Source organism: Carettochelys insculpta, chromosome 23 (assembly GCF_033958435.1).
Source record: "Carettochelys insculpta isolate YL-2023 chromosome 23, ASM3395843v1, whole genome shotgun sequence".
NCBI lineage: Eukaryota > Metazoa > Chordata > Testudines > Carettochelyidae > Carettochelys > Carettochelys insculpta.
In genome coordinates, this window is record NC_134159.1 from 6,447,338 (window position 1) to 6,467,049 (window position 19,712).

Below are 19,712 nucleotides of genomic sequence, written 5' to 3' on the forward strand. Positions count from 1 at the left end.
TTTACACTCCTGCACCCCAAATCTCTGCCCTGGCCCTAAGCCCCTCATCCTCAGACCCACCCAGCCCCTTAACAGCCTTGCAACCCAATCCTCTGCCCCAGGCCTGAGCCTTCTCCCATGCTACGAATCCCTTGGCCCCACCCCCATCACATTAAATTTTCTGTGCACCAGCATGGAGGGTATGTGTTGCACGTCACCACCATTTTGGGGCACATAAAATTCACTCCGCTTGAGTGAGAGAAATCAGCGGGAGCCCTGGTTGTTAGCCCAGCAGGCTGGATTGCAGCCCGGGAGGCTCGTTTCACATCTCACGCTTCTGAAGCTCGTCACCCTGTTCATAATCTCATTCCTCATGACGCTGCGGGGATGCTTTGAAGCATGGCAGTTAGACCCCTGGTTAACCTCAGGACACGGGACAATGGGATTGTTGTATGCAAAATGCACCAGCAACTGGGGGAGGAGAAGAGTGCGAGGGAGCCTGTTTTTTCCCATAGGTAATGGAAGGACTTGTATGTGTAGAAGCTCTCTGAGCCTCTGCTGCTCTCAGAGAAGTGTACAAGTAGAAACCTGGCTCAGACGAATTGTGTCTTAGGGTGGGTAGGTGCCCTTTGTGCACACAATGGTGGCAGGAGGGATGTGAAATGGTGTAAAATCTGGTGAGCCTGTTAATGGTCATAAATCCATTAATCTTAAATCAGCACAGAAATCACCCAGCTTCCCTACCCCGTCCCCTGTGGTGACGCCTGAGCTGGGAGACCGTATCCGTCAGACTTGTGGCCATAGTGCCCATGAGTGAGACAATCCAGTGTGTCTGCAAACCTCTCTTGAGCTGCGTCTACACGTGCACGCTACTTCAAAGTAGCGGCAGTAACTTCGAAATAGCGCCCGTCACGTCTACATGTGTTGGGCGCTATTTCGAAGTTGAAATCGACGTTAGGCGGCGAGACGTCGAAGTCGCTAACCCCATGAGGGGATGGGAATAGCGCCCTACTTCGACGTTCAACATCGAAGTAGGGACGTGTAGACGATCCGCGTCCCGCAACATCGAAATAGCGGGGTCCTCCATGGCGGCCATCAGCTGGGGGGTTGAGAGATACTCTCTCTCCAGCCCTTGCGGGGCTCTGTGGTCACCGTGGGCAGCAGCCCTTAGCCCAGGGCTTCTGGCTGCTGCTGCTGCAGCTGGGGGTCCGTGCTGCATATACAGGGTCTGCAACTAGTTGTTGGCTCTGTGTATCTTGCACTGTTTAATGAAAGTGTGTCTGGGAGGGGCCCTTTAAGGGAGCGACTTGCTGTTGAGTCCGCCCCGTGACCCTGTCTGCAGCTGTGCCTGGCTCCCTTATTTCGATGTGTGCTACTTTGGCGTGTAGACGTTCCCTCGCTGTGCCTATTTCGATGTTGGGCTGAGCAACGTCGAAGTTGAACATCGACGTTGCCAGCCCTGGAGGACGTGTAGACGTTATTCATCGAAATAAGCTATTTCGAAGTTGGGTGCACGTGTAGACGTAGCCTTGAAGAGCTAGAGGAATGTAGGGTGGGCTGCACTTGAAATCAAGAGTGGCAGCTCTTCTCAAAGAGCGGCCCTGGACCTTGGTTTGGGGATGGAGGTTGAGCTAGTTTCCCTTTTGGTCTTGACATTTCTGAAATGTGTATTGTGCTAGTCCTTGCACACTGTCGTCCCCCTCCCCTCCCCCAGAGATGAATGGTGAGAAGTCACTGATCATAAAAACAAAAAAAAAAAAAAAAAAGCTTGTGATTTTGATCAGTAGAACTCAGTGCACCTTCCAGTCTGGTCAGTATCATTAGCCCCATTTTATACCTGGCAAACTGAGGCACAGTCATGCAGCAGGGTCATGGCAGAGCTGGGTCTTCTGAATCCCAGGCCAGTGCCCCACCCACTAGACCTCCCGACTCAGCAGCTCGTTCAGTTTGTTATTAGTAGTAGAAACCACCCCCCCCAACGCTTCAAGGTTGGCCAATGTTTTGTTCTGTCTGCCCAGGTGGCGATGGGCTATGCTCATTCTTTGGTGATAGCCAGGGATGAAAGCGAAGCGGAGAAAGAGAAACTAAAGAAGCTGCCTGAATACAACCCACGCACCCTCTGATCAGACCAGGCCCCTGCGCCCTTCCCGTGGCAGCTGTCATTTCCAATGTGCACTGGGACCGAATATCGTACGAAGCAATTGCAGCATCCAGACCTGACTGAAGCTTTTGTTAGACTTCCCGAGTTTCAATTTTATAAGCGATTTGCAGTTTTAACTCCCTGTTACTGTCTGATTTCCCAAGGGGTTGGTTCTGTTAAAGGCTTGACATTTACTCCTGGCTGGCGAGTGCCCACTCTGATGAAACTGGCAGGACCTTTTGGCACATATACCCCATGTACTTTGAGCTGCGGAACAGGCGTTCATGTGCGAGAAGGGTCACATGGTGCTTGTTGTGGTGAAATGAAGAGAATCTCAGCTGCCATTCAGAGCTTGGGGGAAGATTTGGACAGGCACAGGTGGCATGTAAGCAGCCCACTCCCATAACATCCATTTGAAAGCGGACACCTCCTAGCCCCGTGTGCCTCTGAAAATCTACCCTGAGTGTCTGTGGGGCCTGCTTTTTGGGGAATGGAGGCAGTTAGCTGCTGAGATCTCCCTCCAGAAGCAAATTTACATTCTCCTCTCTCTAGTTTTCACGTGCTGGTCCCTGTTCTGTGGGAGGGGCTTCCAAGACACATCTAGGTCAACACATTCACATGGTCCCTGATTTGGGAGGGCCTTGAGTACCCTAGAATCTGACCCACTTTGGGGCACACTTTTCAGTGAAGCTGAGCACTTGCGGTTCCCATTGAAAACAGGATCCACAGGTGCCTCTCCCCTCTCCGTCCCGGAAAATCAAGGCCTAGGTGTGTTTGGTCAGGCATCCAAACCTTTGGGTACCATACAAAAAGGCTGGCACCAGTGGGGCCCCTGAGGTTTTAATGGTGGGGTTGATTCCAAGGGAAATTGAGTTTGTCTGAGGTTTTTGTAGCCCAGCACAGCCCACCTGAAGTCTTCAGAGATGGGCCTAAATGAATACCCAGAAATTCAGCAGTGTTTGGATTCTGGGGGATGAAAGGGGTGTTAGATCAGAACACTGCAGCCCAGGCCTCTCCCTTTGGTCGTTGAGGTATGGCCCTTGATCTCACAAGTTTTATTTGCCTTCCTGATATTTACTGCATATAAGAAGTCGGAGGGCTGCCCTGAATGCGTAGCTGAGCATGTCTTTGGAGGATCAGGGCCTCAGACAGCAAGGAGGTTAGCATTAGTCAGAAAATAACCCCTCACCACTGACATTTCAATAATCACCTTTTCCCCGAAAAGCTTGCAGTTTTTGAGCAGATCGTGTAAAGAGAGCGGGAGGGACCCTTTGTCTTCCGGGCCTTAGAAGTTCCTGCCCCCTGCTGGCCTATGAACTCTGTCTACACAATTATATCTGATTCCTCCAAACTCTGTGCTGCAGCAGGCACTGGGCCAGACTCTGCCGGCAAAAAAGGGCGGCAGTTCTCCCAGTAGGGACTTGGCCCCTGGTTTTACTCTTGCGCAGCTGTTGAACCAAATTGGTTTTGCTGTCAGAGAGATGCAAAAAGCCCCCAGCCTTGGATGGTCGTGAGGTTTATTTTTCAGCTGCGATCAGGTATCTGCCAAAAGTTTCTTCTATTCCAATACTCTGCACTGTGCTGGAGAAACGAAGGTGCCTTTTTACAGTGTGTTCTGCTCTGTCTCCACACAAACCTGAGAATGGTGTTTCCCTTCTCGTTACATTAGCAAGTTGCCCTGATCTCTAGAGGCAGCATTTTGCTGGCATCCTGTAATGCTGCAGTTCTGGGGTTATTGCAGTACTTACTGAAGAAAAAATTTATTGTTAGAGTAAAAAAATCCTGGAACATGGAGAGCAGCTGGGTGGGATGTTCAGCAGTTGAGTCTTTGCTGTGCTAGCCTAATAACGTTAGGCAGCCCTTCCTATTTACTCAATGCTTCAAAGCCAGGGGCCTCAATCTTGACTCTCTCCCCTTCCAGCCTGATATCCAGAGCCCAGTTGCAAGGTCATAGAATTTAGTAGGAGTTTTTTCTGCTGATCTTTGATTCTGTGGATCAGAGGGACTCCTGGAAAAGTGGAATGTCCCTTGAGATGTCAAACCACAACTGTGACCGTCTGCAGAGTCTGCCCCTGGTTTGTTCTGCATGGAGTCGAATCCCGGGTTTCGTGAAACCGAGTTGAACTCTTGCTTAACCAGGGGCCTAGAACTGCAGTTGCTCTGAGCCACCTTCAGGCACTGTGGCCGCAGTCTTTCCAAAATGTCCAACTAATTTTGGGAGCCTGTTTTAGTGGGAGGTTCATTTTAGCCACCTAAACTTGTTAGTTTGGGTTTTTTCCTCCCCAGATGCACTAACCCCAAGAGCTCCCATTTGAAATCAGTTCTGTGCCTCTGCCAGTGGGCTCCCATATGTCTTAAACTGGGCCCCTTACATGAGTCCACCTGAAACTGAGAGATTTGTCCTGAGAGGTGAAATCTAGGTGGGAGGTTCTGCAAAAATCAAACTCACCTGAGCCTTTTCATCCATATCACCAAAGCCTTTTCCCTGAGCTAGCTACAGCTGGGGCCTGTCTTGCTTCTCTCTGTAACACAAGACTCCAGAACAAGTCCCTCCTCTCAAGCTGTCTCCTTGGATCACACATTAGCCCATTAACAAATGCAGGACGTGAACAGACAAAGGTTTGACTTGCTTGTGACCAGTTCCCAAGATAATGGGCTGCAGCGCTGGAGCTGTTACCCTTGATCCTGTCTGGGGCTGGGAATTTGCATGCCCTGAGAGCCATGTGCTGACATCTTCTGGGGCTGACTCTCCACCTGACCTGGGATTAAGCTGAGTTTCAGCTATTCATTTTCTTTTAGATTTTATTTTAATTAATCCATTTATTCTTGAACCAGAAAAAATCCTTCAGGAGGGTGGTGGTGTGAAGACTGTTTAATAGATCATTCAAACCAAATGGGGCTGAACCTCCCAAGGCAGGTAGAGTCCTGCCTGTGATCGAAATTAAATATTATTCATGCTCCTGTTAACTTCTCCCCCAGCTGCCTCCTTGTCTTACCTTGGGGGAGCAAAGGAGAGTCTGAGAAAAAGGATCTTGGAACAAGTTTTGATTTAGGTGAGATGAAAGGTTCCTGGTTTAGTGCTGTAATTGTATTTTCATGTTTTTTATATTTCATGGAGTAAATGTTTAAATAAACAACATCGTTGTGTACGCTCTTTGGCTTGCAGGCCTCTGTTGTTAGCCTGGAAGTGACACGTGCTTTGGTCACCTGAGTGAATTTACTTGTGGGAAAGGGAGTCCTGCTAATTGGAAACCCTTCACCAAAGCTAACCTTATTTGCACCCCTCTCGTGCAGCAGCAGTCCAAAAAGGAAACAAAATGTTAGGAATCGTTAAAAAGAGGGAATAGAGAATAAGGCTGAGAATATCTTGCTTCTGTATAAATCTGTGGTACCCCCTCATCTTGAGTATTTCGAACAGATGTGGTCACCTTGTCTCAAAAAAGACATATTGGCATTGGAAAAGGTTTAGAAAACGGCAACAAAATGATTTGGGGTTTGGAACAGGTGCCATATGAAGAGATTAAAAAGACTGGGATTTTTCATCTTAGAAAAGAGGAGACAAAGGGGGATATGGCCGAGGTCTATAACATCATGACAGGTATGGATAAAGTGAAAAAGGAAAAGCTATTTATTCCCAAACGTAAAAACTGGGCGGGGAGGGATTCACCAAATGAAATTAATGGGGGACAGGTTTAGAACTAACAAAAGGAAGCTTTTCTTAACACAGCACATGGCCAGCCTGTGGCACTCCTGGCCAGAGGAGCTTGCGAAGAACAAGACTTTAACAAGGGTCAAAAAAGAACTGGATAAATTCATGGAGGTTGGGTCTAGCGAGGTCTATTAGCCAGGATGGGTCGGATTGGTGCCTGTAGCCGCTGTTTGTCAGAGGCTGGAAATAGATGTCGGGGGAGGAATCACTCAATGATGACCTGTTCTCTTCACTCCCTCTGGGGCATCTGGCATTGGCCACTGTTGGAAGACAGGACCCTAGGCTAGATAGACCTTTGGTCTGATCCAGTATGGCCGTTGTTATGTGACTCAGAGCAGTGGTTCCCAAATCTATTTGGTCACTCTCCTCTGCTTTGGTGTTCTGGTAGCATACACCCCTCCCTGTCCTGCCACGCAGCTACATAGACTCTTGTCGGTGAGGGCGTTGCTTCACTTGAATCAGTTTTGAATCTTTTCTTTTCTGTTGCACAAATGCACTGAAGATGCAAGGCAGCAAGTAAAAGCGTTTGTGATCCATGCTTACAATTAAGGTACACCCCACAGCCTTGCCCATAGCTTAATGTACAGGTAGCAACAGCTTAGCATAATTCTGTGCAAGGTTAACAGAAACCTGTCGGAACGCACAGGGCCAGCTCGAGGCAAATGCACAGCGCCATCTGATGACCGGAATACGTGTGGGGGAATCGGCTGTGCTAGTTGTCCATTGCTCTGGGTAAGATCTGGGCAGTCAGTTTACTTGGGGAGGAGGGGTCTCTCCTCCTATAGTGTCTCATGTCCCCTCAAAATACATTCGCTGTCGCCCCCTGAACAGGGAATTTCAAAAGCTCTGCTGCAACCCTCCCCTGCGTGTCTAGGTCTAGGGCCTCCTTTCTAGACATTCTGCTTCTGAGACAGGCCTGTAAACGGGGCAGGGCAGGGTTCCGCAGCTGTGGTGCAGCGTCTCCCCTAGCAACAGGGAGAAGGGGGTTTCCTTGTGGCTACTGCAGCTCTTAGTGTAAACGAGGTTCTTTCCTTCAGCTGGACAGTGGCCTGTGGTTCTGCTGATGGTTGCAGAGAGTCTAGCTTGCTCTCCTGTGGCTGCCTGGAGTAGCAAGCCATTGTAGGCTGCTTTGGGCACTAGAGTGAGGTGTTGTCCATCTGCTGAGTCATGACTGGATTAGCATCAGCTGAGTCAAACATGGCTCTAGAGTATTGCCAGTTGTCTCTACTGTCACAGTCCTTTGGTTTCTTCTCTGGCTTCTGACTTAAAGCTAAGGCTGTGGCTTTGTCGCGGGATTTGTGGTAAAAGTCTGGACATTTCGAAGGCGGAAGATAAATCCATGGCCCACGTCCTGCTGTGACTTGCACTGTACACCCCGGAGTAAATCTTGGGGTGGGGTGTGTCTGTGAGCAGATGCTGTAAAGAGGGGGAGGGGAAGTGGCTCAGGACCTGCGCTGGTGTTCCTCAGCTCCCAGATGGAAGCCTGCCTAGAGGCGCTGCAGGCTGCTTCCACCTCACCTGTGGCTCTGCAGTTCCCACTGACGGTGGGGATGATGCCTGGGAGCAGAAGGTTGAGCCACCTGCCCTGCTCTGCCTGGAAGCTGAGGGAGGGATGGACGTGTCGCTGCTCTTGAGGTAAGTGCCGTGCAAAGTCCTCACCTCACCCCGCAACCTAGCCTGGAAGCCTCCCCTGAGCTCCTGTGGCGGCTGAAGGAAGGGGACACTCCAGGCTGAGACTGGCCCAGGGGTCACTCGAGCTGCTCCCGAGGCCCCCGAGCTGGCAGCCCTGGCTGTTGCAGAAGTCATGAACCTCCCAGAAAGTTAGAATCTGTGACAAACTTCCCACCTTAATTCCAATGCCTCAAGTAGTACATTCACACGCCACTGCTCCTTTCAGACAAGAGCAGGTGGCCGTAAGCAGAGAAACCCAGGGGTTTAAAAAAAAAAAAACAGCCACCCAACTCCCTTAAGCTTGTCTAAAAACTGGCATATAGCAATCCTGAAAATCCACTTCGTCCAGAAGTCTCCCTGGGGCTGTTGCAGGTTGCAATATGGTCACCTGAAGGGGTTTATTAGATCGTGAAGTCCCCTGTATTCTCCTGGTGTTACTGAATTAAACATGCTAGAGCACTTCCCCAGTTCCCTGTAAGGGTTTTGAGTTGGGAAGGAATTTAAATTGCGACAACCCAATCAGTTAAACCTTTCCCTGGCCCTCTGGGATTTCAAATCATGGAGGGTTGTTAACCATGTCTTGTCGTGTCCTAATCTTATGTGGCTTCCTAGACACAACGCAGAAGGGATATAAACCTTCACACACCAGCCCCAAACCGCCCAAGGCGAGGAAGGAAATTCCCCCTTGCAGAGATTCTGCTGCTGTTGCCTACTGCAGGGCCGTCAGGCCAATGCTGGGCTACATGGATCCCTGCTCTGGCAGTTCCCCCATGGTCATGTATGGGAAGTGGGATGGGCAGTCTGTGAGCCAGTGGGGTGTTGCCATTATTTTGGGCATTTGGCCCTTCTAGGGCTGGACTCTTCTTTGGCCCCTTGGGATCCGGAGGAGTAAGGAGTTTGAATGTAATCCCCCCTTTCCCACCAAAGTCAATGGTGGATCAGCTAGTAGAGGGCACTAGCATCTCATAAGCAATGTCTGACACACTGCCACGCCATGGGAAGTTGGTAAACCAGGAGCACAATGGGCCCAATTCTCTTCTTCCAGGGCTGATTTAGGATTGGCCCTAGTGGAAACGAATAGCGCTGAATCTGCGTGAAAACCGCCAGGAGCATTGGCTCCAATACACTCAGTGGCTATATCTGTACGGGTGCACAGAAGAATACGTTCTTGGATGAGTTTATCCAATATGGGTATTTCACAGCTGTTCGAACTATAAGGAAGGTAGCTAGAGCACGTTCTGATCCTGCTGGATCACAAACACAGTTAGGTGACAAAACCACCACCTGTTGAAGTCTGAGACCATCTTGCGGTCTTTACTTGCAAATGTTACAAACTGTTTTTAATTCAGTAGGCTACTGTGCCCTAGTAACAGCCATGCTGTGTCCGACCAATGGTCCAGTTAGCACAGTAGTCTCTGTCTGACCAGAACTAATGCCAGAGCTTCAGCTACAGAACAACCAGCAGTTTGGGAGAGCTTCACCCATCTTCCCGCCAGCAGATGCCCAGGGCCATCCCAAGCTTGAGGTTGCCTCCCTGCCCACTTGTGTAAGCATCATTGATGGACTTATCCTCCAGGAACTTTTCCAGCTCTTTTTTTTTTTTAACCCAGTTATATTTTGGGCCCTCACAAATTCTTGTGGCAAGGCGTGTCATAGGTTAGCGTGTGCATGCGCGTGTGTGAGAGAGAGAGAGAAAACATTTCCTCTTGTGTGTCTTAAACTTGCTGCCGATTAATTTTATCAGCTGACTCCTTGTTTTCATAGTGTGGGAAAGAATAAACATGCCCCATTCCTGCAACAGTCATGATTTCATAACCTCCTTCACATCTGCCCTTAACTGTCTCACTTCTAAATGAACAGCCCTAATCTTTTTTTAGTCTTGCCTCAGAGAGCTGCCTGCCCAAACTCTTGCTGCCTTTTTTCAAACCTTTCCCAATTTCACCAGTTCCTTTTGGAGAGGGGACAACCAGAACTGGATACAGCCTTCAAAGGATGGGCATACCCCAGATTGATGTAGTAATAGCATGGTGTATTTCTTTTCTGTCCCTTTCCTAATCATTGTTAATGTTCCATTAGCATTTGGACTGTGCATCGATCAGACATTTTCACAGGAATAGCTCTATTGAGTCTTGAGAGGTGACAGCTAATTAAGTTATCATGTCTTAGCCACCGCAGGGTAAGAACACGTGTTGCTTTGCCCTAGCGAAGAGAAGGTGTGTGGCTCAGATTTTACAAGGAGCTTAAGGATATAGCCACAGAGCACACTCCACCCAGACTGACTCAGCACCCATGGCCCTGCCATACTGAAGAGTTCACTGTGTACGTAAAACTCAACATGCCCAGGCTTTCTATAATAGCACACTGGTCAGCTTCCAGGAGGGGAGGTGTTTATTGCCCGGTCAGGTACTTTCTCCATACCTGGCTCTCTGGCCATTGATGGATGCTGTGAAAAACACTACCACTCCGGGCTTGAAAGGTCAGTGGTTGGAATGGAAGAAAGGAAAAATTCTGGCAGGCCTGCATGCCCCGTGCCTTCTTGTAAGACAGTAAGTGGTGGCTGTCAAGAGGGCTCCAAGAGCTCCCTTCAGTCAGAGGCTCTCAACCTTTCCAGGCTACTTTCCCCGTTTCAGGGTGGTGCTGTTTTGTATCCCCCACTTTTCACCTCACCTAAAAATAATTTGCTTGCAAATATCAAACATAAAACTACAAAAAGGGGCACAGCACCTAATTACTGGAAATGGCTATTTTTATCATTAATTATACAATCAATTGGAATAGAACTATTGTACTTACATTTCAGTGGAATATAAACCAGTCATTGTCTGTATGAAACTTTAGTTTGTGCTGACTGCCTGTGCTTTTTCATGTCACCTGTTTTAAAACTAGGCAAAGAGCTAGTTGAGGTGATGTACCCCCAGAAGACCTCTGCCTACACCAAGGGGCCTAGTTGAGAACCATTGTCTTAAATGGCAAACCAACAAAACCCCCACCTTTTGCTTTAGGCTAAGACCACACCTGGAAAGGTGCAGCTCTCCCAGGGCCTGTGCAGAGGAGCCAGGCTCAGCCTGTGCTACTCTCCCTTACTTACACCTGTTGCTTTCTATAGCAGAAGTGGGACTCTGTTCTTTAAGCTGCCACCAGCTTTGTTTCAATGAAATAGGCAGTTTTGTTAAAAGTCAAAGGGGCAGAGATGACGTACAGCCTGGGCCTGGAACAGGGGAGACCCTGGTTTAAAGCAGAGTGAGGGGAGATGGAAAAATCTGCTTTGAATGAGGCTGAGGGCCTGGTCTTCTGCAGCCCACATCAGTGCTCGCCCCGTGCCAACATTCCTTCTAAACCACGAACGTCGCCATGCAATGGAATGGTCGCCTGCCAGACAGCTGTAGTTACAGCACAGGTCAGGGACACCAGACCAGTGGCCACCCGCCTGTAGAGGGGGAATTACTGGTAGATCCTAGAGCCTCTTATAGGTGACTATCTAGTGTTGGCACTTTGGCTTCCTTCCCACCCATTTTCATGCTGCCTCTGGGTGTCCCCTGCTTGCTGTGCAGGGTAGGGGAGGCAGAAGACGACGGCATTGATGTCATGTTCCCTCCCCACACCACTGTACTTGCATCTCCACAGGGAGGAAGGGCAGAGCTCAGGGTAGGGGGAACATGCTGGCAGCTGCTCCTATGTCTCAAAGCGTTCAGCATATTCAAAGCAGCAGTGAGGGTCTGTCTGTCACTCTCACACTAGCACCAGCATCTGAAGAAGTGAGTTTACTCACGAAAGCTCATGCTCTAAACTTTTCTGTTAGTCTATAAGGTGCCACAGGACCCTTCGTTGCTCTACAGATCCAGACTAACACGGCTACCCCTCTGATACTCTCACACTGTGTCTCTGCCACTTTGTGTGCGTGTGTGTCAGAGAGAGAGACATGCAGCACCTTTCATATGCAGCGGCTGACCCAACACATACTTGTGGTGGTTTTACTTCTTTCAAGTATGGTATTTTAGGTTTTTGACAGGTCTGTGCATGTCATAGTTTTTTTTCTCTTATGCTTAAAGTTAAGTCTTTGAGTAGCGAGTTCCAAAATGCCTAACCTGTCCTGGCTGGAGTAATTATCCCCAGGTTTTTGATTTCTGTGGGTGGTACACATTTGCACATCACCTCTAACATTATTCCACCCATGGATGGAAAAAAACTAGAGGGAAGACCAGCAGAGTCTCTCCTGGAATTAGGCTCCATTTACTGGAGGCTTCTGCAGCCAAATAGAGACAGCAACTAACAGTCCAGGACAGGAGAACCAGGGCCCATAGGAGCTGTGGGGCCATTGCCTGTGGAGGGAGCCCCTCTGCCAAGGAGCAACTGCTGGACTTGCTTGCTGGCCCATTTTGGGAGTAGCATGGGGCCAAGGCCAGCCTGACTTAGCCCCACTATCCAGGAGTCCCTTGAGATAAAGTGGTGCCAGCCAGAGCCTGACTCAGTCCTGAATCTGCTCTGGAACCTCCACCCCAGTGCCTCACCCACCTTCTGACCTTGGCCCAGGACCACAACCTGCACCCCACCCATGCCTGTTGAAAGTGGGAGGGGAGGGCATGAGCAGGGCTGGTGCAGAAAGTGGGACAGCGTGTGTGGGTTTGAGGTAGAACCTAGCTTGCCCCTAAGTACAAAAAGTGAGCGGGTGCTTAGAAAGATAGACCACTCTGCTAGACTCTTCCCTTGGTCATGTCACTTAACCCCTCTACTTCAGTATACCCATCTATGGAAGGGGGCTGATTATACTGCTCACACAGACAGACAATGGGACCTTATATGCAACACAGTAGCTATAATAAATTAGGGGACAAACACTTCTCTCAAAAATGATGCTACAGCTGCTGAGCAGCAAGAAACAGGAGTGGTGGGATTACAGGCCCAGCTGCTGGACTCATGCAACAGGGCTGGGATGGGGCAGCTGGTGATTTTCACAGGAGGATTAGTAACACTTGGGCAGCTGGTGGAAGTATTTTTATTAAAGTTACTAATTCAGTGGTTAAGTGAACCCCAGGAAGCCAGGTGTCATGTTCCTCCTTGGTTCTCTCCTCTGAATCAAGCCTAGGCCCTAGGTAGGTTTCACACACACCCCAGCTCAGGGGATCATGTTCCACCACTTGAAGGAGAAGGGTTTCCTGCGGACGTTGGTGCCACAATGGACCTCCCCTAACAGGGCATGGTAGGAGAAAAAGTCATCGATGAAAGTGCAGGTCAGGCCCAGCGGCTCCAGCAAGGAGCGAACGGTCTCTTCCAGGCAGCACTGCCCCTCAATGATTGGCCCAAATGGCTTCGGGATGCCCAGGTGTTTCCCCAAGACAATCATGTTCACCTGTAACCAAGAGACAGGATGCGAGCTTTGCATGCACCGTCACAACATCCAAACCTGGGCTGCTGAGGATCTCACGGCAGCGTCTCCTGCATAGCTCCAGGGTGATGACAAGAAGGCAACTACGTAGCCAAGTGTTTGGAATACCACAAGAACTCAGCTTATAAACTACAGAACACAGACAGAGCCAAGCCCCACAAAACTCAGCTGCCGCTCCAGACAGCAGGCACCCCTAATTTCAGCATGCGGCCCTCTGGTACTGAGATTTTTAAATGAGGCGTAGTATATGAACGCTCCGCCCACCATACAGACCCTGACAGGCAGTGAACGAGTGAGTCCCAGCCAGAGCCTGGGGGCATTGTTGAATATTTTTAGTAGAGACTCAAAATTGAGCCACATCTCATCAGCCGGAGGGGGGAAAACTAGTGCCTGTGACTGGAGAACACTTCTCCCCTGTACAATCATTAGTGGGAGGAATGAGGGTCAACAACACTGCCCCAAATGTCCCTGTGACACCTAAACACTTGCCTTCCTGGACACGGTAACATTAGGGAAATCAAGGCAGTCAAGCAGTTCTTAAATCTAATTTAGCAGCTAGAAGTGGGGAGGAGCTAGAATCATGTGATCAGCACAATTTCTACGGTTCCAAATTGATGGGAAAATGTTACGTGACCTTACTTGAGCCACTGTGTGTCATGTTTAGACATCAAATAGCAGATACCATCTCAGCTTGTGTGGAAAAATAGGGACAGTTAATGGAAAGCAACATTTACAGGTGTCCCTGGCAATGCTGCAACCAGGGTTAATCAGTCTCCACCAGTATGTCTAACCCCTCACTCATAACAAGCCTGTGGACACCCAGTCTTAGAGCCCGGAGCAGCTGCCTCTGGCTGCAGGGCTAAAAGGAGCCCTGAAAAGATGTGGGTTTAGGCTGGAGCTTGGATCCCCCTTCGTGGAGTGGCTCAAAGCCTGAGGTTCAGCCACAAAGTCTACACTGCTATTTTACAGCCTGGCAGCCTAAAACATGCATGCTAAGTCTGCTGCCAGGCCAGCTGCAACCTGGCTTCTGCTATCACATAGCTGTACCCTCCCTTGTGTGACTGCACTAGAGGTGGAATTTCCAGCTTATGGAGATTTGCCCCTGCCAGTTCTGAGTGAGCCATGCACTAGAAGTAGAAGCAGAGCCGAAAGCCAAGGCAGGTTCTCGGCGTGACTACTTGGTCCTGCTTCTGCCTTCAGCAGACTAGGGCGATCATGATTAGAGTCAGTGCATCTGTCTGAGCTGGAACCAATGCCTGGGCACTCAGGGGTGTCCTCTCCCCCACTAGCCACAGGGCAGCCTGCAATCCAAACCTCTTATTGCCAGCCCCATCCCAGAGCCTCAGCCCCTGGCGGTGGCCCTCCCCCTCCCCCTCCCCCCACTCCAACCCTCTGCCCCAGCCCCAAGCCCCCTTCCCCAACTCCTTGTCCCCAGCCCCTGAACAGAGTTACATGCTCCAGTCTGACTGATGTGTCGGACATCACTTCCATACTGATGCCCATAAAATTCGTTCCACTCATGCATGGGAAAAAACGTGAGAGGGGAACACTGGTGTGGATGTGCCCTTCACCACAGGAGAGAAAGGTTTTGCTGCACTGCAGTGACAGGAAGTAACAACGCTTCTCAGATCGACGAACACGCTGGATTTGGATCCATTTTCATTTGCAGCTATTTTTAAATTATTCATTGTTTAGTGTTTGCCTGGGAGGCAAAGGTCAGGACCCACTGTGCTGGGCACTGTCTGAACTCACTTCCTACGTGAAGTGCTCCTGACCAAGGGCCTGACCTGAAGTCAATGAAAAGGTCCCCTGTGACTCATCGAGCCTCTGATTTCCAAGCTGAGGGGGCTGAGTGTTTCCAGCTTTCTTTCACAGCCACAAGAGTTACTAAGGGTGGATTCTTATACATTTAACTGACTCTGGTGTTTGGGCCTTTCAGGAAAAATAGTCCCCATGGAAGATATACTAGATGATTTGGGCTTATTTAGTTTGCAGAAGAGAAGACTGAGGGGTGATTTGACAGCAGCCTTCAACTTCCTGAAAGGGGGCTCTAGAGAGGATGGAGAGAGACTGTTCTTTATGGAGACAGATGGCAAAACAAGGAGCAATGGTCTCAAGTTACGGCAGGTTGGATATTAGGAAAAAACTATTTCACCAGGAGGGTGGTGAAGCACTGGAATGTGTTACCTACAGAGGTGGTGGAATCTCCATCCCTGGAGGAGTTCAAGTGAAGGGCTTGACAGTTATGGCTGGGATGATTCAGTTGGGGGGTTGGTCCTGCTTTGGGAAGGGAGCTAGACTAGATGACCTCCCAATGCTCCTTGAATCACTAAAATTCTATGATTCTATGCCATAAAAATCATGAGGGGCAGTAACAATGATCACAAATCAAACTGCAAGAGCTGATAGCACTGTTAAGGCCCTGAATAGTCTGTCAGAGGAGGTGGACTCTCCACTATAATGAAGTTTAGCTTCATACTCAGCAAGGTTTGCAGTAAAACCATCTCTGCAGAAAACCCCCATAGACTGGATGGCATTTTTCAGTAAAACTTTCTGATGAAAAATGCAGATTTGGAATCCTAAGGCTGGAAGGGGCCTCAGGAGATCAAGTCCAGCCCACTGTTCAAAGCAGTGCCAACCCCAACTAAATCATCCCAGCCAGGGCTTTGTCAAGCCGGGACTTAAACCTCTAGGGCTGGAGATTCCACCACATCTCTCGTTAGCACATTCCAGTGCTTCGCCACCCTCCCAGTGGGATAGTTTTTCCTAATATCCAACCTACAGATGGGGAGCTGTAACTTGAGACACTTACTCCTTGCTCTGCCATCAGTCACTACTGAGAACAGCCACTCTCCGTCCTCTTTAGAGCCCCCCCGCAACCCTTCAGGAAGTTAATGGCTGCTTTTGAATTGCACCTAAGTCTTCTCTTCTGAAAACTAAATATTCCCAGATCCCTCCTCTCCTTGTAGGTTATGTGCTCCAGCCTCCTAATCGTTTTGTTTGCCCTCCAGTGGACGGTCTCCAATGCATTCACATCCTTTTTGTAATAGGGAGCCTAGAATTAGATGCAATACTCCAGATGTGGCCTCACCAGTGTTCAGAAGTTATTCCCCTTTATTCTAGATCTGCTGGAAGTGCTCCTCCTAATGTACCCCAATATGCCATTGGCCTTCTTGGCTACAAGAGATCACTGTTGACGGATATCCAGCCACTCATCCACTATAATTCCCAGGTCCTTTTCTGCTAAACTGCTACTTAGCGAGTCGGTCCCCTGTCTGTAACGGTGCTTGGGATTCTTCCATCATCCCAAGTACAGGACTCTGCATTTGTCCTTACTGAACCTCAGATTTCTTTTGGCCCAATCCTCCAATTTATCTAAGTCACTCTGGACCCTATCCCTACCCTCCAAGTGTATCTACATGTTGGTTTTGCCAAAATTGGGGGAAAACAAAAAAAGTCTCAAAAGAAAAAAGGTTTTTCTTTCCCCCACATTTAAGGCTTTTTCATTTTTCAGTTACAACAAAGAGTAATTTGCATGATTTCCTCTAGTTGTGTTTCTAATCAGAGCTATTGAAAAAATATCTAAACGTGAAACATTGCAGGAGTCCACACCTTAACACTGCCCCCACCCCACACACCCTGAATTGTGAGCAAAGAAGAGGCCTATATCCCCACAGCTCTTACCATGTCTGGGAAGAAAGCACTGGCTTCCTTGTGGATGACAGTGAAGAGCTGTGGAAGGTCTACAATGTCCTTCTCGCTCAGGCCCAGCTCTCGTTTCAAGACGTCTCTGTTCCAGTCAATGCAGCTCTGGGAAGGAAGAACAAGGTCACAAAACTGCCTCCCGCCGGCAGCCCTGGGAGGAGCAGCTGGAGACACAGCCCTTTTGCAGACAACGGAAGTAAATGGGGAACTGAAGTGGAGAAGGAACCTCACTTTGAGGAACAGTAGGAGTGGCAGCATCTGAAACCCAGTACCTAGCCATGAATCCCAGCCATCACCTTGTGAGGGCCTCGTGCCCTCTCTCAGGCCTGAGATAAAACAGAGGCAAAAAGTCTTTCCTTGCTGTGTCACTGGTTCTCCAGCATCACCTTGAACGTGGACCAGCAGAAGCCACTATGCACCTCCCATGCTGTCTTGCGCTGTCCAGAGTGTGCAGTGGGATATCTCTGGCCTGCTCCATGTAAGAGACAGCCCATTCGGAGCCCTTTGCCCCAAAGCCACCTCTCCTCCCTTGGATAAATGACCCACTTTCACTCAGTACTTCATCCCCTGGGAGCTAGGACTTGAGCTGGGCTGAGCAGTGGTGCAAGTAAAAATCACTTTCTTTGTGGGATATGGGGCAGAGGGGAACACCTTGGCTAAGGCGAGGCCATGTGACCCTCCATGTGATCCTGCCCTATCCCCATCTCATGTTAATTGAGCAGGTGGGGGGCCTGGGAGCAATACAGCAGCCAGAGGAGCTGCTGGGAGTTCTGTGTCTCAGGGACAGGGAGGGGGGGAAAAGAATCAGAGCTCCCAGCCCAGGCCCCTGCCCTTCCCCAGCTCCATACGGCCGCAGCCTCCCTACGGGGGAACAGGGCTGGGAGTTCTGTGCCTTCTCCTGCTAGGTGAGGCAGGCAGCAGGGCAAGGAGCAAGACGCCAGCAGCTCCTGCCGCTGCCAGGCTGCTCCCTCACGGCCAAGGTTCCAGCCACGTGCGGGGTAAGTTCTGTTGTGTGCACCGAGGCACAGTAGACGCACACCGCCAGTAGAAACCCGCTGCTGGCTGTGGGCACTCTGCTATTCAGCTGGGTGGCACCTGAATCTCTCCTGGGTGGCTGCCCAAGCTCTCGGCTTACGGGAGCACTGCTCCCAGCCCATCCCCTGAGCCATTGGTGCTGACGCTGTGGGTACTCTGGGGCTGGGGCACCCACTCTGACTCAGCACCCACCTGCAGCCAAGCCCCCACCAATCCCCTCCTCCTGCCCCACCCTCCCCAGAGCCTCACCCACTGAACAGCTGGAGGAGCAGGGGCGCCTCTCACCCAGGGGAGGAGGCAGGGAAGAGACAGGGTGGAGTAGTATTGATGACTGGAGCGGATGTGGAGCCCTCTCCCAGCCATCAAGTGCTCCCACCCAAGGAGAAGTCAGTTCTCCTGCAGGGGTGCTGCTGTACAGATGGAATGGGGCCAGTACAGGGTCTTTCCTGTCCTCCATGCTAGCTATAGGCATCTTTCTGTACCAGCCTCCTTGCACTGCTGGTCGCGAGTCAAAAACGGAACAGAATCTCCAAATAAATAAGGTCAGATTTTCCAGTCGTGTCAAAAGCCCATTACTGATTGCAGATATTGGGAGCAGTTTTGCTGGCCCCCCTCTAGGCCACATCTCCAGCCCTCCTCTGCTTCCAACACAGTTCTCCAATGCAACAGCAAACCCTTCTTACACTGGCACCTGCACAGGGAGATGGCGGGCAAGTCGGGTTACAGAATGCCCCATCCAGCATTGCTAGGTTCTTGTTCCGTCTCCTATCCTTACCTGAACATAGTCGTTGTCCCTCCTCAGTGTTTCATTGGCCAGAATCTCATCTATTGTCGTCGTGCTGACAGTCTCCAACTCTGGAGGAAGCAGCAAATTCAACCAATGAATGAAAGTTCATGCACTAATCTGGGGGTGGGCGTACAGGACATGACTTGGGCATGGATTAGGGTTGGGCAGCGGTGCTCATCCGGGGTTGCACATGCATGTGCATACATTTGTTACTATTTTCACTGGATTACAAACTGTTTCAGATTTACCTGAAGTTGCCCCATCAAGCTGGTCAACAATTTTCAAAATAGGATGCAATTTTGATTAATCTTTGTCACCCTTTTTTGAAATTTTGACCAAAATAAAATAAACAATCTAAAGTGGATTTTGAAGCTTTCCTGGAAGGTAGCTTGGATTCTACTTCAGCAGAAATTGAATTATATTTCTCTGGATATATATACAGGGCACAGAGCTCCCCCTGGTCAGAAAGTGCTTAACTTTTCCAAGTGGGGGTGGGGGTACACAACAACAGTTTAATTTATGTAAAACTTTTCCCAAGAAAATGTGAATACCAAAAAAATTTTAAAAAGCTGCTTGACATGCCTCCTGGTAGCTGTAATTCAGGTGACTCAAACTCGCATTCTCCTCTAGAGATTAGGTACCTTGGTAGGACTACATGTCCCATGATGCACTCTTATGGTGAGGAGAGGTGGTGCATCATGGGAGCCCCTGGCCACCATGTAACATGGGAGATATAGTTTATTCCAGGAACCTACTCTATAAAGGAGATTTGTGGGAGCGGGGGAAAGGAGGGTATTTTACATTTAAAAAAGAAAAGTCAGTTTTCAGCAGGAAATTTTTTTCCACCCTCCCTTCCCCAACAAAATTTCTTGTAATGGAAGATTTTCCTGTCAGAACTGTTTTCACAGAAAGTTTTTGAGGCACTCTAACCAGAGTTGTCCTGTGCCCATAGAACAGATTGTTCAGACAGGGCAGCTCACCACATGCAGAAATGTCAGGGTGGTTTGCTCCAAGGAGCAAAGTGGTGCAGTAAAGAAAAAAAAAAGAGCTATCCTACCCTCAAACAGTCTGGCTTCTCCATAGCCTTCTTCCTGCTTCACTTTAAAGAGCTGGTAACAGGCCCGGGGGCTGGCTAAGAGCAACCGGAAACCCTGACAAGAGACAAACCAGTTCTGCGACAGGTCTTTGCTGTTCACTTCACATTACAGACCCTCTACCCAGTGAGTTCAGTCTACAAGGGGCAGTAGTAATAGTCTGGATCACCAGGCGAGTACCCACACTCGTTACCCCCTCCCTGGAGCAG

The 19,712-nt window shown here is 49.6% G+C and overlaps 2 protein-coding genes across 10 annotated transcripts in view; one reads left to right on the forward strand and one right to left on the reverse strand.

The window, feature by feature from the left end:
* The window catches only part of RCC2 (regulator of chromosome condensation 2), a 38,250-nt gene extending 32,977 nt beyond the window's left edge, over positions 1-5,273 (forward strand). For all 5 annotated transcript variants that reach the window (XM_074975527.1, XM_074975528.1, XM_075018206.1 and 2 more), the window contains one exon: positions 1,998-5,273. In XM_074975527.1, the coding sequence (XP_074831628.1) occupies positions 1,998-2,102 (105 nt within the window). In that variant the 3' untranslated portion in view covers positions 2,103-5,273. The remainder of the gene's footprint in view (positions 1-1,997) is intronic.
* A 7,205-nt stretch (positions 5,274-12,478) lies between these two features.
* LOC142025577 (protein-arginine deiminase type-3-like) overlaps positions 12,479-19,712 on the reverse strand; it is a 37,132-nt gene continuing 29,898 nt past the window's right edge. For all 5 annotated transcript variants that reach the window (XM_075018046.1, XM_075018043.1, XM_075018042.1 and 2 more), the window contains 4 exons: positions 19,467-19,560; positions 18,398-18,477; positions 16,567-16,692; positions 12,479-12,846 (listed from right to left, as the gene is read on the reverse strand). In XM_075018046.1, the coding sequence (XP_074874147.1) occupies positions 12,613-12,846; positions 16,567-16,692; positions 18,398-18,477; positions 19,467-19,560 (534 nt within the window). In that variant the 3' untranslated portion in view covers positions 12,479-12,612. The remainder of the gene's footprint in view (positions 12,847-16,566; positions 16,693-18,397; positions 18,478-19,466; positions 19,561-19,712) is intronic.